Raw genomic sequence first — 25,646 nt, 5'->3', positions numbered from 1 at the left:
ACTTTGAGATAAAGCATTGTCAGATATGGGAGAGGGGAAAATGAGCTAGTTGGTTGTAAAAGAGGGGCTGAAATTTTGGAAGCAGTTGTGTATTTGACAGTCTTCAGGCAGAAAGAAATTCATTAGTTGGTTTGAGTTTAGGTATTCAAGGACATAAAATGTGTATTCCTAGTCTGGGCTATGACCTGAAATCCTGTCTTTGATTGCCACCATGAGGAGAGACAGTGGTCTCCAGGAGTTCTTTTTCCTAAATGTTACAGAAGTGTCGCATGCTACATGGTGGGGTGTGAGAGCTGCTGGTATTAGTGAGGATAGAATCCTAAACATATTTTGTCTGTGAAATAACTCCCCCCAAAAGGACTTAGCTTTCTACAGGAACAGAAGAATATCAGTTTGATGTCATGCTCTGCCATTTTAATTTTATGTTGCTTGGTGTCAAAGTGGCTAAATTGTATGTTTTTATTTGCTAAGACACAGTTGCTTGTACATTTTTGTTGCAAGAACAATCCCTGCATAAGCTTCTGACGTAATTCTCTATGCTTTCTCCCACCCTTCAATATTTTCCTGCATACAGCTCTTAGGAGACTCCAGGAGCAAGGTACTAGTGCTATCTTGACTTTTCTTTCTTTTTCTTTTTTTAACTTTCCAAGTTTTTTGCTTTCCCTATTAGAGCTCATGTTTGGAATTCTGTCATTCTGCATAAAGGAATTTTGCACTGTTTACTTAAGAACAGTAATGGTGGATGTGTTCTCTGTGCCTTTTCAAAATCAAGGTACAGTGCCAAGAAACCCAAAATTCTGCCGTGGATTTAAGCATATGTTCCTTTACATTTTTTAAAATGTAGGTTTTCAAACTATTTCTGTGATTGGGCAAGTATGAAGAGGCAGAAGGGAATTAAGAATGGAAAATAAAATATACATAAGCTTGCTGATATTATAATATTATAGTATTATATATTATAGGACCATAATATATATACCATTGTATATTATAGGGCCTATATTATAGGGCCAAGATGTAATGAAGTATGGTACACAAAATAAAATATACTTTAGATGGCTGATATTATAATATTATAGTATTATATATTATAGAGCCATAAAATATATTATATATTATATGGACTATATTATAAGACCAAGATGGCTACAGTGCTGTTCTAGGCATTAAAACCGTGTGTCCTCATCAGCAGTCTTAGGCTAGCTGAGCTCTGACAACTCATTTCCCAGCCTTTCTTCTCTGCAATGAGAACTAGAGCCTTAATTTTAAAAAGGAGCCATCTGAGTGCCAGGTTCTAGAGTTAATATGCCCTTATAGAAGTTTTGCCCTGAATTTATTTATTTATTTGGAAATGTTCATGCCACCTCCCTAGGGAACCTGCCAAAGGAGGCTTATGATGTAAAACATGATAAAAAACATAAAACACCATACAGGTTATTAAAGCCTAGCGTTCAAAACACAGCCAGAACATAAAACACATATAATGGAGCATCATTAAAAGCATCTTAAATAAATCTCAGGCTAAAAACAGGCTATAAAACAGGTGTGAGTGTAATCAACCTCTTTATTAAAAGCTGGGTAAATAGAAATGTTTTGGCTTGGTGCCTCAAAGAAAGTAGAGTATCTGCCATCTGAGCCTTAAGGGGAAGGGCATTCTACAGGTGAGGTGCCACCACCAAAAAAGCCCTGCCTCTAGTTACCACACCTCACCTTTGAGGGCAGAGATACACAGAACATGGCTTGTAGGAAGGATCTTAGCTGGCAGACAGGACAATTTGGGAATATATAGTGGTTCTTTAATGCTGCACAGAGCAGTTATCTATTTCTAGCGTTTAGTTTATAGTATATTAAAAGCTATCCACTGTTTAGTTTATGTGATGATCTTGATGATGCACCAAATAACTGATTTATTGAGAGATCAGTATACAGAAGTAAGTATGAGTTATTAGGATGATCAAAGTAGTTTAAGAGTATTATACTAGAGCTATTATATTCTTCCTGAAAGGCTAACACAACAAATGGTAAATACTCTAGTGAAGGTTATAGGAGACATCCAATCCATGCTTATGTCAGCACGGTTCCCCAGACTAGAGTTGCATGCTGTTCTTGGGGTCTGAACTTAGCAATAATTTTAGCAGTGCCTCCTCTAAGGAGCGTTCATCTTTTTCCATTGTACACTGGCATTATCTTTGTTGATTTATGATGGAATAATTTAAGAGTTCGTTTTAACATAAATAAATTATTTAATGGAATTGTCTCATTTGCTCTACAGTAAAGAAAAAGCCATTTGCAGTCAAAGCAAAGCAATTTGCCGTTCCATAAGGCTTTGTCTGACATAACTGTTAATTTGTCTGGTCCATTTGGGGCCTTTGCCAGCCTTCATTGAGTGCCCTGATATACCTTAATTGTAAAACGTCTGTGTCATCATTACCAACAATGTCCAGAGTGCTTCTTGATCAGTATTTAGTTTTTGCTTCAATGAAATAAAGTAAAACGTATTAAGTTCAGGGTTTATTTTCCCTCCCCAGAAAAAGCCAGTGAGACGAAGATATGAGCCATATGGGATGTATTCTGATGATGATGCAAACAGTGATGCATCAAGTGCTTGCTCAGAACGTTCCTACGGGTCCAGAAATGGAGGCATCCCACACTACCTGCGACAGACAGAGGATGTGGCTGAGGTCTTAAACCACTGTGCTAGTTCCAACTGGTCTGAGAGGAAAGAGGGACTAATAGGGCTACAGAATTTACTGAAGAGCCAGAGGACATTGAGGTGATTGTTTTAATACAGATAGGAGACAATTAATCCAGGGATGCGGAAGCTAGTGTAGATCTGTAGTCTTAAAGTTTATTTATTTATGTGAGTTTTAATTTACAGACTGTGGTTTGACTGACTTTCTTGAACCATCTAGTTTATTTTGCTACCTATTCCTTGAATTGCATAAACCAAATTATAATCCAGCCAATCTATTGTGTGTGCTAAGGTTGGGCGGGGGAAAAGTGGGATTCTACAGGATTCTAATGTGGGCCAATGGGACCTGTGTTTGTAGGAGTCATGTTAGCTGTGTAATAATAGTCCAGGAATCTACCACAGGGAGTTGATAGTAGTGCAATGAGGCCTTGAGTATATTATTTATTCCTTTGAGATGCTTAGATGTTATTCGAGGAATTTTCATGTCTATAGAGGCCTTTAGTATAATTTAAGCTGTAGAGAAAAACTGCCTTTTATTCACAAAAACAGTAAGTATACTTTCTGTTTGAAGTTCTTTGGGCAAAACTGAAAGATAAGAGAACAAGATTTATATTTTGTAATTTACTTGTAAATATTCAGATCATTTAAGCAGATCATTTAACTCAGAAAAAGATTTGAGTTTTTTGTTTCTCAAAGAACTTGCTTGACTGTCTTGGGTGTTGATGGAGATATGAAACTTTAACTGCAAGGGAATGCTGCAGTCTTTCCAAATGTGCTTGGGAAATTTTGGTATTGTCTTCCAACAGAAGTTTTGCAGGTGGGGAAAGGACACCTAGTTCACAAATTTTTACTTGGCTTTTTTCAGGACTTTGATCTAGTTGCAGCTTGTGATTGTCCTAAAAATAACTCTGTACAAACAGGGCATCATCTTAATAGCACTCTAAATCAGTGGTTCTCAACCTTTTTCCGACCGTGGCCCCCTTCCAACCTTGTTTCCTTCCTGTGGCCCCCCTGTCCTACAGGTAGAAAGGTAGCTATTTAAATGTTTTGTTTGTAAATAGCCAAGGAACAGAGAAGCATAAATAGCCACACAAAATGCACACATGCAGTTCTTATTGGAAAACTGAAATTTTCAAAAAATACCCCACAAAAAGGGAATAGAACTTGCTAATAAACAACAATTTTCTATTTTCTTCACTTCTCTTTTTTCTTATCTGTTTTCCTCACTTCTCACTTCCCTCTGTGGCCCCCTAGTCTCATGCCGTGGCCCCCCATTTAAGCAATTTTCACCTGTGGCCCCCTTGGAATTACCTGGGCCCCCTTGGGAGGCCATATGGCCCCAGGTTGAGAACCACTGCTCTAAATCATTTTAGAGAATTTTCTGTATTAGGTTTCTTCTGGTTGAATCTTTGCAGAATCAGACCTGTTCAAACTGTCTGCTGTTACTCTTCCGTTCCTTTGTTGTTGATGTTCAAAACAGCTTCCAGGCATCCTTATGAGTTCTATAGCAAAAATATAGTTCGTTATTTAAAATCATGCCTCAGAGCCTTCCCGTCAGGCATTACATACACACTTTCTTGCCTGACTCAACATGTTGTCTGATTGTTCTACTGTGTGCACATAGACCTTTAAGTCCCTCGGTCATGTTTGCTGGTTTTTGCCAACCTATCGGACCTTTCTTGAGGCTGAGAAAGCTCCAAGCTTCTACTGCCTGTCTTTTCCCTCTGGATCCCACACTTACACCTTTGTCCCAACTCCTCATTCCACCACCTACTCTTGTCCTCTTTCTTCACTCATGTAGCCTCGTTGTTCCTCTGCTTTCCCATAGCTGGGTCCCAGTTCCATCCCTTCTTAGGTGTACCCTTTCTGCCTCCTTAGCAGTCCTACCTTCTGTCCCAATATCACAAGCTTTCTTTTCTACGTCCCGATTGCGAACTAGTGGCTGGGTGTGGATAGAAGTGTACCCCAGGGACAGAAAGGCTACCAACAAGGCAGTGGGCAGCACCCAGTTTATAACCCATTATATTTTATTTTTTGCCTTTTTTTGCTTTTTTTAAAGGAAAAATTGGTAAAGCATTGTCTAAACAGATAACGTGACTCTGACAATTTATGTTAATGTATCTGAATGCCACTGCGATACATTTTGTTTAACCGTAGAGAGAAATTTCGTATTCTAAGAATTGTCTTTGGCACTATCTCAACAGATTTCCTTCCCATATTTTCCAGATATCCTATGTCCATTCTTAAGTAATCTCTTCTGTGTGTTTGTGCATTTCAGCCGAGTTGAGTTGAAAAGGCTATGTGAAATCTTCACACGCATGTTTGCAGATCCTCACAGCAAGGTAAAATCTTAAAACAAATCTTTAAGATACACTATTTTTTTTAAACACTCATATATTCATGTGAATTTGATTAGCACGTGGGTACTTATGTTATCATACTGTTATTAAAACTTCAGTTCTCTCAACTCTGTGATGACTTGCTTATATTTTGAGTTAGGTTTTGTTTGGGTGAACTTTTCCTAGAGTTTCTTAGTGAAGGAATTATTAATTTAATCAAGCAATCAATAACTCTATTGCAAGCAAGGCCAGGATATTGTGTGTGAATGTGTTAAGTGTTGTCAAATCCCTTCTGACTCACAGCGACTCTATGAATGAATGTCCTCCAGAATGTCCTATCGTTAACAGCCTTGCTCAGATCTTGCAAGCTGTGGGCCGTAGCTTCCTTTATAGAGTCAATCCATCTCTTGTTGGGTCTTCCTCTTTTCCTGCTGCCTTCCACTTTTCCTAGCATGATTGTCTTTTCCAGTGACTCTTGTCTCCTCATAATGTGACCAAAGTACAATAGCCTCAGTTTAGTCATTTTAGCTTCTAGGTAGAGTCCAAGCTTGATTTGATCTAGAACCCACTTATTTGTCTTTTTGGCGGTCACACACATGAACACATGAAGCTGCCTTAAAACTGTATCAGACCCTTGGTCCATCAAAGTCAGTACTGTCTACTCAGACCGGCACCGACTCTCCAGGTTCTCAGGCAGGGGTCTTTCACATCACCTCCTTGCCTAGTCCCTTTAACTGGAGATGCCGGGGATTGAACCTGGGACCTTCTGCACGCCCAGCAGATGCTCTACCACTGAGCCACAGCCCCTCCCCAGTCCATTGTATCCCTACAACACCACATAGTTCTTAAATAGTGGTTCAGTGCTTGTAGTCAGCATGAAATAGGGAAGCTCTTTAAATGAGAATTGTGCAAACAGGAAATTATCTAAGGTAGAAAAGACCTCTTATTAATATGTAATTATATGGTGTTTTGAAAGATGTTGCTTGCATGAGTGAGGGGATAGGCAAGGTTTAAAAAAAAAACTTCAGAATTATGGTAAAATACTCTTCCTCAAAATTGTCAAACTTTCCCTGAACGCTTACTTTATCTGTGTTGGGGGGGGGGGGATAGGACTGCCCTAGAGCAGTTGCCTTCAGTTTTTGGTGTTTATGTACTAATGAATGGTTTGTTTTGTTGCATGGCCTGCTTTGCGGTGGAATTCACAACAGAGAGTAAGTGTATTCTCCTTCCTCCTTTCCTACCTCACATCTTTTATCTATTTAATGTGGCATATTGTGGAAATTTACAGGGCTAACATGAGCTCTAATAACTTCCTTCTTTAAGCAGATTTCACAAACTTTTTCTTTTAATCATTTGTGTGTTATTTTTAAACTGTTCTTTCCCCTCCCCCCCTTTGATTTCTGTACGGCTTATAGGTTTTCAGCATGTTTCTTGAAACCCTGGTAGACTTCATAATTATCCACAAGGATGATTTGCAAGATTGGCTTTTTGTCCTCCTGACACAGTTACTTAAGAAGATGGGAGCTGACTTGCTGGGATCAGTACAGGCAAAAGTGCAGAAGGCTCTGGATGTAACAAGGTAGTCTGTCCATAAAGAGCAATGGATGACTTGTAAAGCTTCCTTTACTTTATTTATTTACATTATGTGTAGTTCACCTTTTTCACTGGGACTTAAGTTGGATTACACAGAGTGAATGCTGCAATGCTATTCAACAGAATCTCTTTACTTTTAGTCAATATTTTAGGAAGCTGGAATCATTCTTCAGGATCCAGGATGGTGATTTAAAATTTCACCTATTCTGGGAGCTGGGTCTGATCTTCCAACAGTTAAGATTATAGGTTAGATACAACAGAGTACTTCCCAAATGGAAGGGGAGGGTGATTTTCAGCAATTTCCCCCACCCACTCCAGACCTCTGATTCTCCCCAGGCTGTTCTTGGTGATCTTTGGTCTCCTAGAAACAGCATTTTGGACTGGGGGAAGGTGAGTAAGGTCTCCTCCACAGATGGGAATCCTTTCTATCAGCAGAAATGTTCTATAGCTTTGAAACTTAGGGTCCTGATCTGTATTATTATTCGTGTCAGTTTTTCATCGGCCAATAGCTAGGGTCTGTGCTGTGATTACATAGCTCAACAGATGCTGTTCATCAACACCAGCACTGTTCACCTTTCTTTCAAGAGGTTACATGAAAGTATCACTGAAACAATGAAGGGCTGCCTGTAACTGCACAATGTACAAAAATATTAGAATGCATGTGTATTTTTTTGGCAGATTAATGCCTTGCTTTTCAGCCCATTTGGCCCCCAAAGCATTTTACAATTTAAGTCTATACCAATATGCAGTTCAAAGTAATTTGTGGAAGACTCTTTGAGGGAGTATTGCAGTTTTGCTTTTGTAGAGAAGGAAGTCCTTGCCTGTTTGAGAGAGAGTGTTCTTCATTGTTTGCTGCATTAAAAATAGGGAATAGCTGATTAAAAGATGGTGTCATCTCCCTTATTCCAGTTCTAAAGCATTTAGTTCTAGTCCTCTTCCAAGTCTTCTCACCTGGCTGCCACAGCTACTGCAGCTCTTTGTTCAGATTGTGTTGGCATGTTTTGTTCTCCATCTTGTACTATATGAAGGACAATTGCTGATCCTAGACAAAATCCTTCACTATGTGAATAGAGGAAGGAAAAAGGAGAGGGGAAGAATAGCTGAGATATTCTCCCCTGTATTTTGGTTGATTATATACAGCATTTTATATGTCGGTTGTGTTATAAATCCTGTAACTAGTAATTAAATATGTTGTCATGCATTTCTTTTTCTTTTCCCCCGTAGGGATTCTTTTCCGTTTGATCAGCAGTTTAATATCCTCATGAGGTTTATTGTAGATCAAACCCAAACACCAAATCTTAAGGTGAGGAAAATCTTTGTTCTGAAGCATAAATCCTTCTCTGATCACAAAAGTGCATTACAATAACTGATTACAAAGAATTGGGAAAGTGATCTTGTGCAGTGTTTATTTTAAGGAATTTCAGAAAATCCACAGATGATCCACAATGATCAAGAAATGATCCACAAGCTACTGCATGTGAGAATAGAAGATTTTATATTGCTGTTCCCTGGTTACACAAGTATTCTGTTTGCTTTAGGTAAAAGTGGCAATCCTCAAGTACATTGAATCCTTGGCCAGACAGATGGACCCAACTGATTTTGTGAACTCCAGCGAGGCAAAACTTGCTGTTTCTAGGATTATCACTTGGACAACAGAACCAAAGAGCTCAGATGTGAGAAAGGTAAGTTAGAGCAAGGAGAGGGGATATCAAGTGGATAAGTTGTTCTTTCCATATGTTCATTGTAAACGAGCTTCAAACACCATTGTGAAAAAGTGTTGTGTACCCTCTATTTTTAATACCATTTTAACTAATATATGAACAAATTGTCAGGCTTAGGTCAGTTTTAGTTTTCATGTGCTAATAACCACCTGATTCTGTAACTGATAAACCCATTGGAAATGAAAATAGCTATACCATTTCCGGTATCTGAGCTTACTCTGGGAAAAACGGATCTGTGGATCCCAGGCATAACACTACAGCTAGAACAAAAACGGCCTAGAATCATATTTTCCAAAACCAGGGGAGGGTTTTTGCTTCTTAAATATTTGATTTGTGTAATTTATCTAGAAATAATAATTAGTTTCAAGGGAGGATTTTAAAAGTATTTACAAGTACCTAATGCTTTTCTGTAAACATGTGCTTTGTATTACTACAATATTGTTCTTACTGGCTTCCTGAAGCAAGGTACTTTGTGTGCCCAGAAATATACCATTATTAGTAGGTTTCTTCAACAGAAAATGATTAGGTGCTTTTTCCGTTATATATTTGCACCCAATCTGAATCCATGGAGCGCATCTGGAGCAAGGGTGTTTGTGTGTGCACGCGCATGTTTGAGAGAGATACATTTTATAAGCCAGCCACATATAAAGGGATAGATTTCACCTAAAATTTCTGTGTGTCGAAAGGGGCAGGAATTTGTGTGTGTGTGAGTTGGGTTGTGGTTTTTTTTTTTTTTTTTTTTGCTGATTCCCCCCTCTAACAGCAGCGCTCTGACTCCCTATCCCCCAGGAATGACAATTTGGGGGGACATTTCGGGCTGAGGGGAGAAGTCATGCTTCCTTCCATCGATGGAAATTATAGGCAGAATCCAAGCCAAAGCCCCAGACAAAGACGTTAAAGCCAACCTATTCCCCATGATACTATGCTCCCCATTCCCCAATGCTTATGCTGATTTACTTCTCTCTGATAGAGAACAAAAAAGTGACTCTTGATATAGCTTATTTGCTTGTGAAAAGAGAGCAGTGTAACTGTAGTCCAGTATATTACATGGCCCTGTAATATGACACAGAGCTCTGCCTTTAGGTGTCCTTATTGTTGCATACAAGGTAGAACAGTCTTGGCAACTGTTAAGTCAATAAGGTCAAATACAAAGGGGGGAAAGTCTCTCGGCTTCAGAGAGGAAAAGGTGAGAACAAGCATATCAAAACTGATGAGAGAAACTGCCAGTGAGAAAAATCAGTATCAGTGGGGAAATTACACTGCCCAAGCACTCCCGTTTTAGAATCCACCTGAATCCCTGCCGATAAAAAGCTGTTTGGGAAGAATGATTTTGATCTGAAAACAGCTGGGCAGGAAGAGATGAACTAATGCCTCCCCAAATGCCCTTCCTCTAAAATAAATCTTTCCCTGGTAGCCTGCTCAAGCTAGTTTGTGTTTTTAGAAATGGAGGAAGGAATTGTGGAGTACCACGTAACTTGTTCTTTGAGCCTTAGCATCATTGCAGTTGTGTTCAGCTAGGCAATATTCCTCTTTCTGCCAGATGGTGGTGACCAACAATAAGGGTTATAGTTTTCTCCATCATGGCCTGCCTGATCGTTTCCCTGTAGAATTTGGCTTGCGTGGGAAACTTTGCTCTGAAACAGGCAGACAGCTCTTGCAATACCATCGTGGGGAGACAAAACATGAAAAATGCAGATAAAGAATGGTTGCATCAAAAAACCATTCTCAAAATTAGCATTAGAAGACTCATGTTTATTTGCCTGATTCAAAGTTGCTGACCAACTTGGGTGTCCTTCAGTCTACTTTTAAGCTTTTAGGACTGCAAGAGAATGCATCTCAATGCTTAATTTCTAAGCTTTTAGAACTGCAAGAGAATGCAGCTCGATGCTTAATTTCTAAGAAGAATTGAGCATCCCTGGGAACATGCCATGTGCCCTGTCAGCCTTTGTCCCTCAAATCGAAATAGGATTCTTCTTTGGTAAGGGAAAAGTTGGTTTTCCACAGGCCCATGATCACTTTATTTCATTAGTACTGGACATATTATAGGACTTGCCCTTGCACTGGAAACAGACAGTGCAGCTGAGTTCAGGTGCAGATGAGATAACGGAGAAAGTAAATTTAAAAAGAAGCAAGGGGGGTTAAATGGTCTTTCCTTCGTTTTTCAAGTAAGCCTCCAGCCTAGGAAACATTTTAGCCTTGGGGAGGATTTCTCAGGCATGATGAGAGAGAATATACCTATCTCTCATACCACATAGGTGAGTATATAATCTGTGAATTCAGAGTTAAGCCTCAGGACATGAGCACTCTGTGTCCCAAGGCAGTTCACATGCATGCTTCTGATGTATCTCTTGCTTATCTTAGGGATCAGCAGGCAACTACAATTAACCTTTTCAAAATATAGTCTTCTTGCCTTTGTCTGATTCGCAGCACAGAATTCTGGATGCTAATATTCAACTGTCTGTAAAGGGAAGCTGTTTGCTAATACTTTTTTGTTTTTGTTTTTTACTAAAATGAACAACAATCTCTTATAAATTGGGGGCTGGTGAGTAGTCAGCAGGGAGGAGGAATAAATAGGACATTTCCCCCTATAGTTTAACATAATGTGGCACTGCTGAGCTCTCAGACTCAGAGGAATAGCTTTCCAAATCTTATCAAATGAGCTGTACTTCAATTGCCCTGGTTGCTAGGGCTTGGGTGAGATGCTGTTCATGTAGCCTTGAATCTGAGCTTTATGGTTCAATGCAGAACTATGGATGTTAATACTCAGCTATCTGTAACCAAGCTTTGTTGCAAGGCAGAAGTATTTTACATCTTCCTTTCCATGTTGCATGATAGAGTCTAGGGTGGTGATGAAAACTGGCACATATCCTCCAGCACATATTCATTCCCTAGCTCTAATTTGAAGATATTCTAAGCTGTCAGAGGTTCTGCCCCCTCCCCCTTCAGTTTAAAGAATGCTTGGCAAGTTCAATGAATTAAGATCAGAGGAAGTACTTTCCCTCCAGTCCTAATCCCCCCCTCTGACTTTTTTGAAGTATTTTGAGTCCTTAAAAATCCATAGCAGCCCGGATTTGGGAGGGGAGACTAGGATTAAAGGTCTGCCTCGTAGTTTGCATCCCCTAGTTCAGATCTCCCTCTCCAGGATAGTGAAGTTGTGAGACAGGCCAATTTACCCTTTCCCTTCCTCTCAACTACTTTTAAAATTCCATCATGCTCAGTGCTCATCAGGCTGGGGTTTTTTTGCGGGGGGGGGGTCTTTTTAATTTGCAAAATAACATTTTTCTGCCTATCTGGAGAGAGGTTCCTAGTACGCAAAACTCCTTCCCTTGTTTGCAGGTGACCTCATTCCATTACTGTGTGTGATCAGGGAGACACATGTACAGAGAAACGTGTCAATCTAAATGTGCCCTGCTTTGCACTTTGGCCTATATCCACACTAAAATACTCTGAGTATAAGGAAGAAATCTTCCTTCTGCTGTCTCTCATTCCTATGCTGAATGTGTAGCCCTCACAGTCTGGGCACACGCATGGCTAGGAGGGGATGTGCTAACAAAGTGACCAAGCTCTTCTACAAGCTTTGAAGGAATGCTGAGAATCTGGACAGAGTGCAAACAGAAACCAAGTTTGAGGAGAAAGATATAAGCAACTAGTGCTGGAGAATTAGGCAACTCAAGCAGTCAAAATAATATTAAGCATACAGTGATAATACCCAACACTAGAAAGGCCATGTTAAGCACCAAATATTCCAAACACACTGACTATGCAATTTACTCAGTTCAAGAGAAGGGAGGCCAAAGGCCAAAGCAGTACAATGAGTAAAAAAACATGAGCTTATAGCTACCTATCTGTGCAGATCTGGCAGAAATTCAGATTTTTCTCAGTGGCCTTAATGGAAAATCTCCTGCCACCCACTTTCTTGTTAGATAAAGACAATAAAATAATGGGTACATGCATGGGAGGGGCATGTATATATTCCTTTCATAAAGAATTGTATTGCTAATTTTTTGGGGGGAAAACACGGTATTGCTGCTGAAAAGATGCTGCTGGAAACTGTTAAGGCCATGTTCAAGAACAAAAACTAATAACCAAATTATAGATCCTTCTGTGTGGCAGACAGGAGAGCAGGATATGTAGAGGGCAGTGTAAGGTTGCTTCCTCACAATAGCAATTTTCCATTTTACTTCTATTGTCTCTGCCAGTGCAATGGAGCATTCACACTACTGTTTACCTTGCAATCTTCTGGCCTTGGTACCTCACAGCTGCCATATTCTCATTGCCACACATCACCAGGTGGCCTTTTAGGGCTTAAAAAAAAGAATCAGTAATTGAGAAATTGCTGTTGTGTTTTAACTTCTTACTTTTGCATTCTTACTTTTTTTAATGCCCCAAAAGTTTTTCATGATGCAGGGTGAGGGAATGGCAGCTGCAGGGGATTGAAGCAAGGAAAATTACTTTGATGTGTGTGGGAACTGCAAAAATACACACTCTTCCTCCAAACAGTTTACAATGATATTTTTACCGCATCTTTCCCAAAAGAGCGTTCCAAAAGTAGCTTGAAAAAGATCATAGTAAAATGGAGGGGGTGGGGAGAGACAGGATGAAAAAAGATGTTGTGTGGATGTTCCTGGAAACAGCGCAGGAGTAATGAAGCTAAGGTGGAGCAAACAAAACATCCATGTAGAAGGAACCTGAAACTTCTTCTGCACAATGTTACCTGAGGAATCCAAACTAAGCTTTGTTCACTGAACTTTCCAAGTGCTGGGAGGTATTTCCTAAACATGCTTGCATTTTAGAAATGGAAACTAAGAGGTGTCAACAGAATTAGTCTAGGAAATATTATTCATAGATCATAGAGAAAATACTTTTGACGGTGCTGCAGAATTGTGAGGTGGACACTTCAATATTTCTCATAATGTATTGAATTTATTCAGATGTTCATGTAGTACGTTTTATCTCACTTGTCCACCAAGGAACTCAAGGCAGCATACATTGTTCTCCCCTGTCCAGTTTATCCTCAAAACAACCCTGTGGGGTAGGTCAGAATGTTCTAAACATTGTATAGATAAAATGCCAGGACCAGGCAGAATGTTTGTATATGCACATGGAGCATTTTGTTATTACCACATTTACGTGTGTTCTATCAAATGCAAGAATGAAGTGTGAGGAAAAACATTTTTTTGTGGTAGATGGGTTTTGATTTTGCTGTCCCTTTAAAGGTACTTCAGTATGGTAGCATATTGTTCCAAGATCCCTTGTAAACCTCAAGGGCATTTTCATAGATGATACTAAAATCACATTTTATCGTCTTTATTGAATGTACAAATATATTTTAGGTAGGGGTGTGAATTGAAAGCTCGGTTCTTTGAGGGACAGTATCAGACACTCATAATAATTTGTATCTCCTTTTGGGAACAAGTGGAGAAAAAAGAGGTTTTAAAACTCACTAGTATTTGAAACATGTCTTATTTAAAGCTATTAGAATCAAAAGATCTTTCTGTTCTTAGGTTTGTTTCCAAAACAGCTGTCATCATTTTCTGTTTGTTTTGAATATGAAGTCCAAGAACTTTGTTGGCCAGCCCATATGTTTTGAGTTCCCTAAAGAATAGGTTATTAAATAGGATCAGTCTGCCTTGGAAGCAGCTTCAGGACAGAAAGAAGAAATCAATTCTCCATACAAATGCATAAAATTACCTTATATAATGCATTGTCACAAGATGAGGTGATAGTCCCTCCCACCATTTTCTTTTTATAGAATTAGTTGAATTCATGGAGAATACATCTTTCAGATTCTGTGGTAGCTCAGTGGAACTCCCCCGAGCAGAGGCGGTAGACCTCTGAATATCAGTCTGTAATGAGTTAGGCTATTGACTTCACAGCAGTCTTGTGAGCTTGCTGAAAATACCTGGAAACTACTATTGGGGGAAAGACACTGGGCTACGTAGGGTTCTTAGTATGATCATGCATAAGTCACCTTATGTTCTGACAAATAATACAGGATTTATTGTATGGTAAATATCTGCAGCCAACTCCTGTCTTTAGCTCCACAGTTTTCAAAATATGAGGCTAAAAGATCTGTATGTGCTTGATTCCCACGGAGGCTTTCAATAAACAGAATGGATTTCTGTTCTTGAAGCACAACTTCCCAGCCTCCCTCCTCCAGCTACAGTCCCCCAAACCACCTGAGATGCTGTTTGTAGGGGGAGGAGATCCACAGGAGCAGCAGGGGGGAGTTGGAGGTCTGCAGCAGAACAGGGGAACTGGCAAAAATTGCTGCTCTTCCATTTGTGGAAATCCCCTATAGGATTCAAGTCGTGCTCTGGAAAATTCATGAGGGCAAAAAATGTTGTAGATTTGCAATCCAATCTGCTAGCATTCTTGCAGTGATTTTGCTGCTGCTTTTGCTGCCTTAGAAATACTTGCAGCTTGCATTAATCTAACTCTTGCCTAATCCTGTGAATCCCTTTGAAGCCCTTTTGTTTTGGAGTTAGTAGAAAAATGATTTGTTGCAGCAGTCCAAGTCAACTGATCTTTCTGCTCCAGAAGAAGAGAGAAAAGGGAAACTAAATTTCAGCTATGGTTATTTCTGGGAAAAATGAGAATACCTTTAAGGCTGTTGACTGCTACATGAGTAACAGAAGGATATGGAATCTAGTTAAGCTGCAGTAAAGTCATAAGAGAAGCTCCTTTGCAAAATTAGACTGTGAAAGGGCAGGGTGATTGTGGGCCTGTTTAATTGTTTCTGCTTCGGCTTCAGATTGGCAAAGCACCTCTTGCTTTGAAGATGTAGCTGATGCAAACTAAAAACATATATTGCCTTTAAATATTGGTCTCCGAAAATCTTGCACTTGCTTCTACTAAACAATGTCCCCTTTCCTATTTATTGAACTCAGACCATGCATAGTTGGGTAGGTGAGGATATGCCAGCTAGACCAACAGCAGCATCGTCAGGTCCTGGTGAAGGAAACTTGGAAGAGAAGTGTAAACAGGTAGACTGAAAGTAGTGTACACTAATCATAAGATATTGCTCGTTGTTGGAGTCTAGAGTTCTAATCTGGACTAGATCTATGGAGAGAAATGGATTGAGGGCCTGAAAAAAATGTAGTGGTGACTATTCACGTGTGTGCGTGTGTGCAGTAACTTGGCTTAATGTATGTTTCTTTTAACTCTCTAGAGTTTGAATTAGATGTCTTATGAAAACAGTCTCAAAAAGTCTGTAATTAGTTGCAACATCTGAAGAGTTCCCATCTCAAAGTTGGAAGGAGATGACTGAAAACCCCTAGTCCATAGATGGGGTGTGCCTGCTGCCTCCTTTGTGTGCAGCATCCCTTTGGGATAGCACCTCCCTGTTGCAGGAGACAAAAGCAAAGGACATCTGCCTATATAGAAAGGCAACTCTGGTTGTACAAAATAGTTTATGCCCTTTTTATCAGGCATTCTTCACAAGAATGGCATGTGAAGTCTAGCTTTAGGAAATGGGGGGGGGGGTTCTTCCCTTAAATTCAGATAGGGGTTAGGGGAACATCCCTGAGGGGAAATAAGTCTGCAATAGTAAGAGCTCTTTCAGAACTGCAAACACAGGCTGTTACCGTACTAGGTATTCCCAGCGATGTATCAAGAGTTTGGAAATGTTATAAAAAATTATGTTCGCACTTTCAATGTATTCCCACCGATGTATTAAGAGTTTGAAACTGTTATAAAAAATACTTCACACTTTGTTTGGCCCCTTTAGCTGTGAAGACATCTTCCAACCATTTTTTAGCCCTGGCATCCAAAAACCCTTTTAAAGCGATGTTTTTTATATCGTTTCCAAACTCTTGATACATTGCTGGGAATACCTAGTGTGGTAACAGCCATATTTGAAAAGGAATAAAGTAGCACTGATTGCATCAGGTACCTAATTCTTCCCAGGTCTTACCTTATTTAGCAGCTGAAAGATTAAGGAACTTGGGAGAGGGGATTGGATGGAGCCTGAATTCATGGAACTTTTATCCCCTAGAAGTTTATGAATGTGTAAGGTCTTGCTTGCCCATTTGCACTACTGACTCGCATGTGGGTTTCTCTGACTAAACCAATAATTCCTATGCTGGGATCTGCATGATTTTTCTGAGTGCTGATATTATTTGGCATGATTCACGCTTCTTATTTTATTCACTGTTGGATGGTTCTTTTTTTGGACCTTTAATCTATGATAATATTTTCAGTTTAGATTAAGATATTTTGATGAATGTTCTGAAGTTCTGTAGAGGCGAATGGATAAAACTACACTTCTTGGAAATAGTACAGATACATTCCCTACCCATCTGGAAGAATTCTGGTTAGAGAATGGAAGAAACAGTTAATATTTTCAGAAAAGGATTTTATCAATAATATTTTGCCCAGTCCTTCAGGTATAACTTCCTAATGGCTTAAGCATGTCTTCACACAAACAAAGTTGGCCTCAGTTCAGTCCCTGATGAGTCACCCCAGGACTGTCAGTCAGAGTACTAGTTAATTGCTTTTACACAAAGGCCACAACAAAATATACAGCAAAAACAGGACATTGCATATATAAATGGTACAGAATAAAATACAAATTCAAATATTGTTTGTTGATGTTACTGGCCAAAGCAATATAGTCCTTAAGATTCATAATTGGAATCATTTAAAGTCATCCCTTGCATAGTTGATAGTTCTATCTTTTAAATACCTTTTCCTAATTTTGTTAATAGCAATACCAAAAATGAATACTCAGCAGGTCAGATATTTTATCTGCATCAAAACATTACATCCAGGGGGTTCAGATGAGCAATATTCTTGATTTATGAGAACAATGAATGTGGATCATTATACATAAAGTGTTGTAAAATATAAAAAGTCCCTTGGTTCAAGGCATCCCCCAACACAAACACTGATATGCAGGAATGCCCCTGCCCTTTCTATCTTAATAGGCAATATACTGTGTATTTACATGTAACTGTGTAAAAGCTAAGGTACACAAACATTAACCGTGCAATCCTGAATGGGGCTGGCGGAGCCGCATAGGAGCTGGTGTGACCCCATTCTGTCATCCGTGTCACTTTGCACTTGGATAAGTGGCACCTACACCGGCATGGGGGCACGTATGCCAGCCCCTGGGAACGACACAGCAGCATGGACCTCGGTCCCTGGTGCTGCCTCGTTCCTGTAAGGGAGTGCCCATGCTGGTGTCAGAGGGGGGCGTGACTCAATGGGTGAGGTTCATGGATTTTTATTTTAATTCATTTTTTCTCTTTTCAACACTTCCAGAAATAGAGCAAAATAATTTAATCCAAAGGTTCCAGTTCCTCCAGCAACAACTGGTTGCTCTCCAACAAAAGGCCAGAACTTAAGACTGTACAACTGAGGATGTGTTCTATACTCCTAGACACCCAAGTCCAAACTCCTCTTTAAGAGTTAGTCCTACAGCTTCATGTTCTCTTGTCCTTTTAGTACCAAAAGTAGTTGAGGTAAAAAAATGCAGACCAGCTCCAAAAGAGAATGTTTTACTACCTGATAGTGCTCCCAGTAAAATTAATCAAGACTGGCTCAAACCTCATAACCTGCATATCCTCTCTTGGAATGTGGCGGGGTGAGCTTCTAAGAGGATCCTTCCAGAGGTGCAACATCTGCTGAATAATTAAGACATTGTCCTTCAGGAAACTTGGGTGATTGGGGAAACACTTTTTACAAGGTTTACGGGGTTCTCTGTTAGGGTCCACATTAATGTTAAAGGGGGCCGCCCCAAGGGGGCGCTTGCATGCTTGATCTCGGACAGGCTTAAAATTGACAGGTTACAGTAGTTAGATTCTTCACCTTTGGCTTTGCCAGTTTTGATACATCTAAATGATGTTAAGTTGATAATTAGTACTGTATCTTCTTCCATCCTCAAGTGGGAAATTGAAATCCACGTGAACAACCGAGTAAACTGTTTTCTAAGTATCCTGAGGCTTTCTTTATCATAGCAGGATATTTTAATGCTCCTATTGGAGCAGATGACATACACTGGCTTTTAGCCAGTGGAAGGTTGGAGGATGATTATACTTACAAGTCCTTATTTCTTATAAATGATAGACCCACTAGGGATAGTAAGATAAACAAAGTTACCCTTTGTAATAGATAATGGATTGATCATCTCGAATGGCAGGAAAGGAATGGATGCACGTGGTGACTACACCTTTATTTCCTGAAATGGATGTGGTTTAATTAATTATTTTTTAATCTCTTTTATTTGGTCTCAATGGTTAGGAGATTATGGGTTGAGCCTTTTTTATGAGTGATCATCTACCACTCATTTTGACATTAGCAACTAATGCCCAGAGAGCAAGTCTATCCAAACTGACTCCAGATCAGGAAACCTTCTCTAGAATACCAAGAAAATGGACTCATCAGTGTGGAATGGAGGTTGATACCCTACTATCTTTGAACTTATTTAAGAGGCTAATTCCAGAAATAGTTAATGCTCCTGGCCCTCACTTCTTTAAACTCATTCGAGGACCTCTTGGATGCCTTTAAACCATTATCCTTGTACCCCTCCCAATTAAAGGGAAAGCACGCCTGGTATGACTGGGAATGCCATCAGTTAAGGAAGGCTGTCCAAAGATCTAGCAGGAATTTTAGGTCCTCTGGAAATTATGAGCACTTGAGATTGTTACTCCATCTTAAAAGAAAATGTAGAAACATAATAAAACAAACAACAACAACAAAACCAGCAGTATATCCAAAAAGAGTGGGACCCTATTATTGATGCCTCTAGGAAAAAAGACACAAAACAATTTTGTTCCCTGATCTCTAAAGTGCGTCATCAACCCTCAATGGGCAGCTCTATTTCTTCCCAAAAGTGGGTTCAATACTTTTCTGAGCTTTTTACGCAAACACTCCCAGTGACTGTTCCATCTCAATTTCGTGTTCAAGGTTTGCCGTCTTGGCCCAGGGTTACTGCACTAAAGATAGAACATCTGATCAATAAATTGAAATTAGAAAAGGCATCTGGTCCTGATTTTTTACCTCCAGATCTTTTCCTCAGTAAGATCAAATGGTGGGCCCCTATACTAGCAGAGGCCTTTACAAAAATAAATGAGTCAGGCCTAATTCCTGAGAATTGGAATTATAGTAAAATAATCAACAGGCCCCTAAGCTTGCCAAGTCCATAATATAATGGTACATGAGTGTGTGTGTGTGTGTGTGTCTGTGTCTGTGTAAAGTGCCGTCAAGTCGCAGCCAACTTATGGCGACCCCTTTGGGGGTTTTCATGGCAAGAGACTAACACAGGTGGTTTGCCAGTGCCTTCCTCTGCACAGCAACCTTGGTATTCCTTGGTGGTCTTCCATCCAAATACTAACCAAGGCCAACCCTGCTTAGCTTCTGAGATATGACGAGATCAGGCTAGCCTGGTACATGAGTACACACACAAAAATCACACTTTTTTCAAGGCTTTCTCATGTCTTAGCCACCTTGATAGTATTTTTCTGTACATCTCCTGAAGAGCAATTGAGTTTATTCCATTAAAAGCTGTATTCATCCATGAAAAGCTATCACAAGCTGGAAATACAGTGTACCCAATTCTTAATGGGCAGTCAGTCCATTATTTATTCAATCATAATTTTCTGTGGTGCCTAATATTATCTGTCTGTTGTATCTTAAGCCAGTAGAACATTTTTTTTTACTTTGAGTTTCAGTAATCAGCACGTTGGTATCCAGCCTAACCCTACCAGACATATTTTTGATAAGCCCTTCAAAACTTTGAAAAAATAATGTTTAGATTATTCTGTCCCCTTTCCTCCCATGTTCAAGCGGCCCACAGTTCTGCCTTATAAAGCACATGTGCCATTGCATTAGCTTTATAAACAAATAAAGTAGATGTCACTAAATCATCTCCCTCTGAGGTGGCAAATTTCAGTATAATGTTAGCTGACAAAGTCCTAAAAACTGTGAGAGGCACTTCCCAGGAAACTGATTCCCAAAAGATGTTGACCAATTTTTATGAATACAAAAATAAATAAATTGTAGTGGCATCTTAATTGTTTAAATGCAGCATAAATTTGAGTATAAACTGGAATAATTTTTTGGTTAGGCTTTAAAATGCCACAAGACCCCTGCTTGCTTTTGCTGCAACAGACGAACACAGCTATACTTCTGGATTTATGAATAGAGAAATCATTTAGTTGAAATTTTCACTAAATAAGTTGAAGCAATAGAATCACTTAAGGTGCTTTTAGAATGCACTGTTAATAAAGGATGGGTCTTCAAAAACTGAGATTCTTTTTCAAATGAAGTTGTACTTGATGTATGAATAACACATATGATGAAATGGGTGTCAAAACCAGAATACCATTGGAGTACAGTATGCCTGAGGCACATCTGGAGTTCAGCATGCTATAAGCCTTACATGGTTTCACAGGAATCAGTGTGTTTTTTGAACTAGTACTGCACATTATATCTGGACTTCCTTGATAATAAAATAATTACCTTTAATAATATGTCCATGCCATAGGTTGAATCCAGGGCTTTCCTCTACTCACAGAATGGTTCTTTCCCTAAGAGAACATCTTTGGATCCAGCTCTGTGGTTTCACTCTAACCTGTTCTTTTGAAATACTTGTATTTATTGCCAGGTTTTTGATCTTTACTGCTATTGGAGACACAGTGCTGGACAAGATGGATCTTTGATCTGACCTAGCAAGGTCATATGTTCTTAACCATATGGCTCCATAGCTCTAACAAATGTTTCATTAGACTTACCTTCTTTTAATGAATCCATTTTGCAGCCTAAGTTATTTCTCATAAGACATTCCAAAATAGACCATGACTGGACATTCATAATAATCATGATAATAATCGTGTCTTTCTTTCTAGGCAGCACAGATAGTCCTGATTTCTCTGTTTGAACTGAATACACCTGAGTTTACCATGTTGCTTGGTGCCTTGCCAAAAACATTCCAGGATGGTGCTACCAGGCTACTACACAACCACCTCAAGAATTCCAGTAACACTAGTGTGGTGAGACCGTTATGTATCTGTTCCTTAGAAAACAACTGCCAGCATGAATTAACTTAGCTGTTGAATTGTGTAGAAGCATACTTGCCATCAAGATATGTGGCTTACAGGAAGGTACAGATTGCACCTGCGATAAACAAAGACTGCAATCCTAAGAAAATGATCCTGGAAGTAAGCTCTGTTGAATAAAATGGGACTTACTTCAGAGTAAACCTACTTAGGCTTGCTCCCTGAGAATCTTGGCATTGCCTAGAAAACTTTGAAGTGTAAACTATAATACAGCTGGAAAACAAGGGGCGCTGTTAGTATTTGGTTAAATTCTAGTCAAGTGAATGTTTCTCGCTCAGAGGGAGAAGGGCATCTTCATTATGGGTGTTTCCTTTTCCTCTTATCTCGGGAGGCAGGAACCAAATATTTAAATTTTTCTGACCTCTGAGGGTAAACGCCCCCTTGTGATCAGTTCTATTTCCTGCCTTGAACGGGAGAGCAGCCTTCTAGCAGCTCTCTGCTACAGAAATAATAGAGAAACCTTAACCTTACTTATTAGACCTAAAAATATTCTTATTTTAACAAACCTAAACTTAACCTAACTAATCTACTACTCAATTCTATTTACTGTCTTAATTTTCTGCCTATTCTCAGAAGGGTCTTTTCCCGCCAAAAAAAAAAAATAAAAAAAAAATGGCGGATTGGCATCAGGACAGCTATATAGCACCTGCCAATTTAGACCCTAGCCTGCTAGTGGCCTTACCACTACAATTAGATGAACCCTCGGACAGTCACTCTGGTGACCTGAGGACCAAAACTCAAAAGGGAAAGGCAAAAGCGGCAAGAACGGCGCAGGCAAGTACAAACGGCTTGGCTCGACCGCTAACAAGCGCGCCAAATGCCTGCTGCAAAACGCACGCTGCTCTGCCGCGCCTGAAAGACGCGACTGCCAGATCGCAACAGAAAGCGGCCGGGAGAAAACAGCGGCGGTAGCCGCTCCTCCCACACAGCATGAACGGGGGAAATGAAGGAGGTTGGCGGCTCGCCTTTTTGCCTCACCCGCCGTGCTCCGTCCTTAGGCGGCTCGCCTATTGTTATTCAAGGACGGGAAGCAGCGGGAAGCAGCCAGGAGAACACAGCGGCTATAGCCACTTCTCCCACACTGCACAAACGGGGAAAATGAAGGAGGCTGGTGGCTCGCCTTTTTGCCTCGCAATGCTCCGTCCTCAGGCGGCTCGCCTATTATTATTCAAGGACGGGAAGCATCAACGGAGACATCGACTGCCGGTAAGGTGACTTCGCCCCCCCCCTCATAGATGCAGCCTGTTTTACTCCTGTAAGAGCAGAGCTCTCCGCCCTGATTAAAAACGCCTTCTCAGATGGCTTAAGGGCAGTACAACCTCCTTATCCTGCCCCATCCATACAGGGATCGTAGGGATCATACCCTCCAGCACCACAAACAGTAATCTGATTGCTAAAAGGGCAGAATATCAGCCAAAGCAGGGGAACGGCTGTGGCTCAGTGGCAGAGCGTCGGATTGGCATGCAGAGGGCCAATTCTGGTAGTAGGTGATGTGGAAGACCTCTGCCTGAGATCCTGGTGAGCCAATCACCAGTCCAAGTAGTACCAAGAGAGTACGTGCTGGCCAGCCTAAGCAGCGCTGAAAGCTAATTCACGGTCCCAAAATTGCCAGTTGGTACCCAGACTGTCTATAGTATTTAACGCAGAAGATTTCCTTCTGCATTGGCATAAAAACCTAGCTACTCTTGATCTCTCAGAGGACTCAGAGTGGGAGAAAAGACTCCAGATAGGTTTGTGCCAGCGCTTGATTATTTCTAACTCTGTTGAAAGCAGAGCGGGAGAAACCAATGGCACCCATACAATGCTCCACAGCCTCTAGGAAGCCTTTATATTTGGTTTATCGGTGCTTCTAAAATTCTAAAAGTGCCTTCAGTAGAATCACCTGTCACTGCCTTCACTCCTTCAACCTTGTTACATGGCCTTGCCATGATTAAGGACCCTACAGATAGGAAGGCAGAGTTAGCAGGCATAAATGCTCAGAGGCCTTGGCACTCACTATCAAGCGCTTCTATCACATCTGCCCTAGTATACAGAGCGGCAATAATTTGGACTAGGAAGTTATATCAACTTTTTCCACAGGAAGAAAGAAACGCCTTTACAGGAGTACCCTTTTTTTTTTTTAGAGTGGTATTCTTTCTAACTGATTCGAACTTCGATACCATGCCATATGCAGCTAGGACACTAGCCGCAGCATCAGATGCCAGAAGGGCATCCATGTTTTTTTTTTTGAGAGTGGTATCCTTCCAGCTGATTCTACCTTAGATACCATGTCATCCATGTTTTCGAGAGTGGTATTCTTTCTAGCTGATTCCTCCTTAGATAACATGTCATATGCAGCTAGAACACTAGCCACAGCCTCAGCTGCCAGAAAGGCTCTCTGGGTACGCCCCTGGCAAGCGGAGTATATAGATCAAAATTGGTTATTATGGGCTTCCTGTATCAGGGAAAGACCTTGCTTGGAGACAATTTGGTCCCCATATCAGTGGAGACCAAAGACAAGTTTCTACGCAAGGAATCCAAGGGATCACTCCCCCTATGTCCTTTCGTGCATACCACATACTTCAAAGATACAGACCTGATCAACCCAGAAACCACCGGAACCAGAATCGCAGCTCCTTTAGTAAAGGAGGACGATTCAATAAATCTCCAAAATCCTCCACCTTCCAGGGCAATAAAGGGGATAAACCCGACCGCCCAACCAAACAGTGACGCCAGCCACCAGTCAGTGGAAGGCAGGCTCAGCCTATTACACCGTCAGTGGTCACCTCCCAACCAGGCCTCTGGGTCACAAACATTATCTCACAAGGCTATCAGATAGAGTTTTTCTTACACTCCTTCACATCGACTAGTAATATCTCCAACATTCCCCCCCCCAAAAAAAAAAAAAAAATCCATAGAACTTCAGAGGCCTCTTAGACATCAAGGCGATGGAGCCAGTCTCACCATTAGAGCATACATTGGGAGTCTATTCAGTATTCTTTACTGTTCCCAACAAAGGCGGCGGATGGAAAGCCATCCTAGACCTCAAGTTTCTGAACAGATTATCCCATTAAAGCGCTTCAGGATGGAGACACTAAAGTCAGTCACACAGGTCCTCAGGGAAAAGCATTTTCTTACATTCTAATACACCCGGCACATCGTTGTTTCCTTCGGTTCCGTACAAGGGACACCTCTTCCAATTCAGGGCCTTACGATTCGGGTTATCATCGCCCCTCCTCGAGTATTCACCAAAGTTCTGGACACACCAGTCACATCTCTGCGCAAGGAGGGCGTGAGAATCACCCTTCTCAGATGACATTCTGATTTGCGCAAGCTCAAACTAGCAGAGCATAGATCATTCAGAGAGAGTTCTGAAGAGGTTAACAGAACACGGGTCATAATCAACTTCAGAAAGACCCACTTAGTTCCATCCCAACGATTGAGAGAGATGGGGGATGGACATAGACACACTGACAAACTCCTTATACCTTCCAGTGGACAAAAATCCACAACATTTCATCTCTAGCAAAGAAAGCGATTAATTCCCGGTCGCCTTCTCTAATGTCCCTGACCAAACTGAAGGGTCACATGTCTGCATGCATTCCCGCAGTTCAAGGGGCACGCTTACGAGCAAGACCTCTTCAATGGTTCTTAAGGCCATACCAAAGAGACATACCAAGGAAGAAGTGACAGAAATCTCATCCTGACCGAGGAAGTCAGATCAAGACTAGTATGATGGTTTCAGTCTCAGAATTTGACGAAAGGAAGTTGGTATCTCCGTCCAACACCAATTCAAATCTTCACGGACGCGTGTCTATCAGGTTGGGAAGCCACGCTCAAGGGACAATGGCTCAAGCAACATGGACCATCAAGAACAGAATCTTCACATCAGTGCCCTAGAAATCAGGATGATCCTCAGAAGCGACTACATTTTTCCTTGGGCCGAGTCCAACCTCTCATCAAAATCAGCAGAACATATTCAGGGCACAGTCAACATACAAGCAGACTGGCTCAGCAGACAGGACATCAGCGAGGCAGAATGGTCTCTACATCCAGAGGTCTTTCAACTTATTACTCAGAGATTCGGCACGCCACAGATTCATCTGTTTGCATCCAGCATCATCCACCAGCTGCCAAGGTACTATTCCATGTACCGTCAACAGGGGGTGGAACAAATGGACCTCTTAATGTCACCAGGGCCACACGACCTACTGTACGGGTTCCCCCCCTCCCTCCAAGGGTATTGAGAAAGGTACGACTTCAA

The 25,646-nt window shown here is 40.7% G+C and overlaps 1 protein-coding gene across 8 annotated transcripts in view; it reads left to right on the top strand.

The window, feature by feature from the left end:
* The window catches only part of CLASP1 (cytoplasmic linker associated protein 1), a 266,876-nt gene that overhangs the window by 193,670 nt on the left and 47,560 nt on the right, over positions 1-25,646 (top strand). For all 8 annotated transcript variants that reach the window (XM_056861271.1, XM_056861272.1, XM_056861270.1 and 5 more), the window contains 7 exons: positions 575-598; positions 2,529-2,773; positions 4,971-5,034; positions 6,447-6,610; positions 7,849-7,927; positions 8,163-8,306; positions 21,194-21,337. In XM_056861271.1, the coding sequence (XP_056717249.1) occupies positions 575-598; positions 2,529-2,773; positions 4,971-5,034; positions 6,447-6,610; positions 7,849-7,927; positions 8,163-8,306; positions 21,194-21,337 (864 nt within the window). The remainder of the gene's footprint in view (positions 1-574; positions 599-2,528; positions 2,774-4,970; positions 5,035-6,446; positions 6,611-7,848; positions 7,928-8,162; positions 8,307-21,193; positions 21,338-25,646) is intronic.

The sequence above is a fragment of the Euleptes europaea genome, chromosome 15, assembly GCF_029931775.1.
Source record: "Euleptes europaea isolate rEulEur1 chromosome 15, rEulEur1.hap1, whole genome shotgun sequence".
NCBI lineage: Eukaryota > Metazoa > Chordata > Lepidosauria > Squamata > Sphaerodactylidae > Euleptes > Euleptes europaea.
Note: the sequence above shows the minus strand (reverse complement) of the source record. Positions and strands in the feature narration are given on the sequence as shown.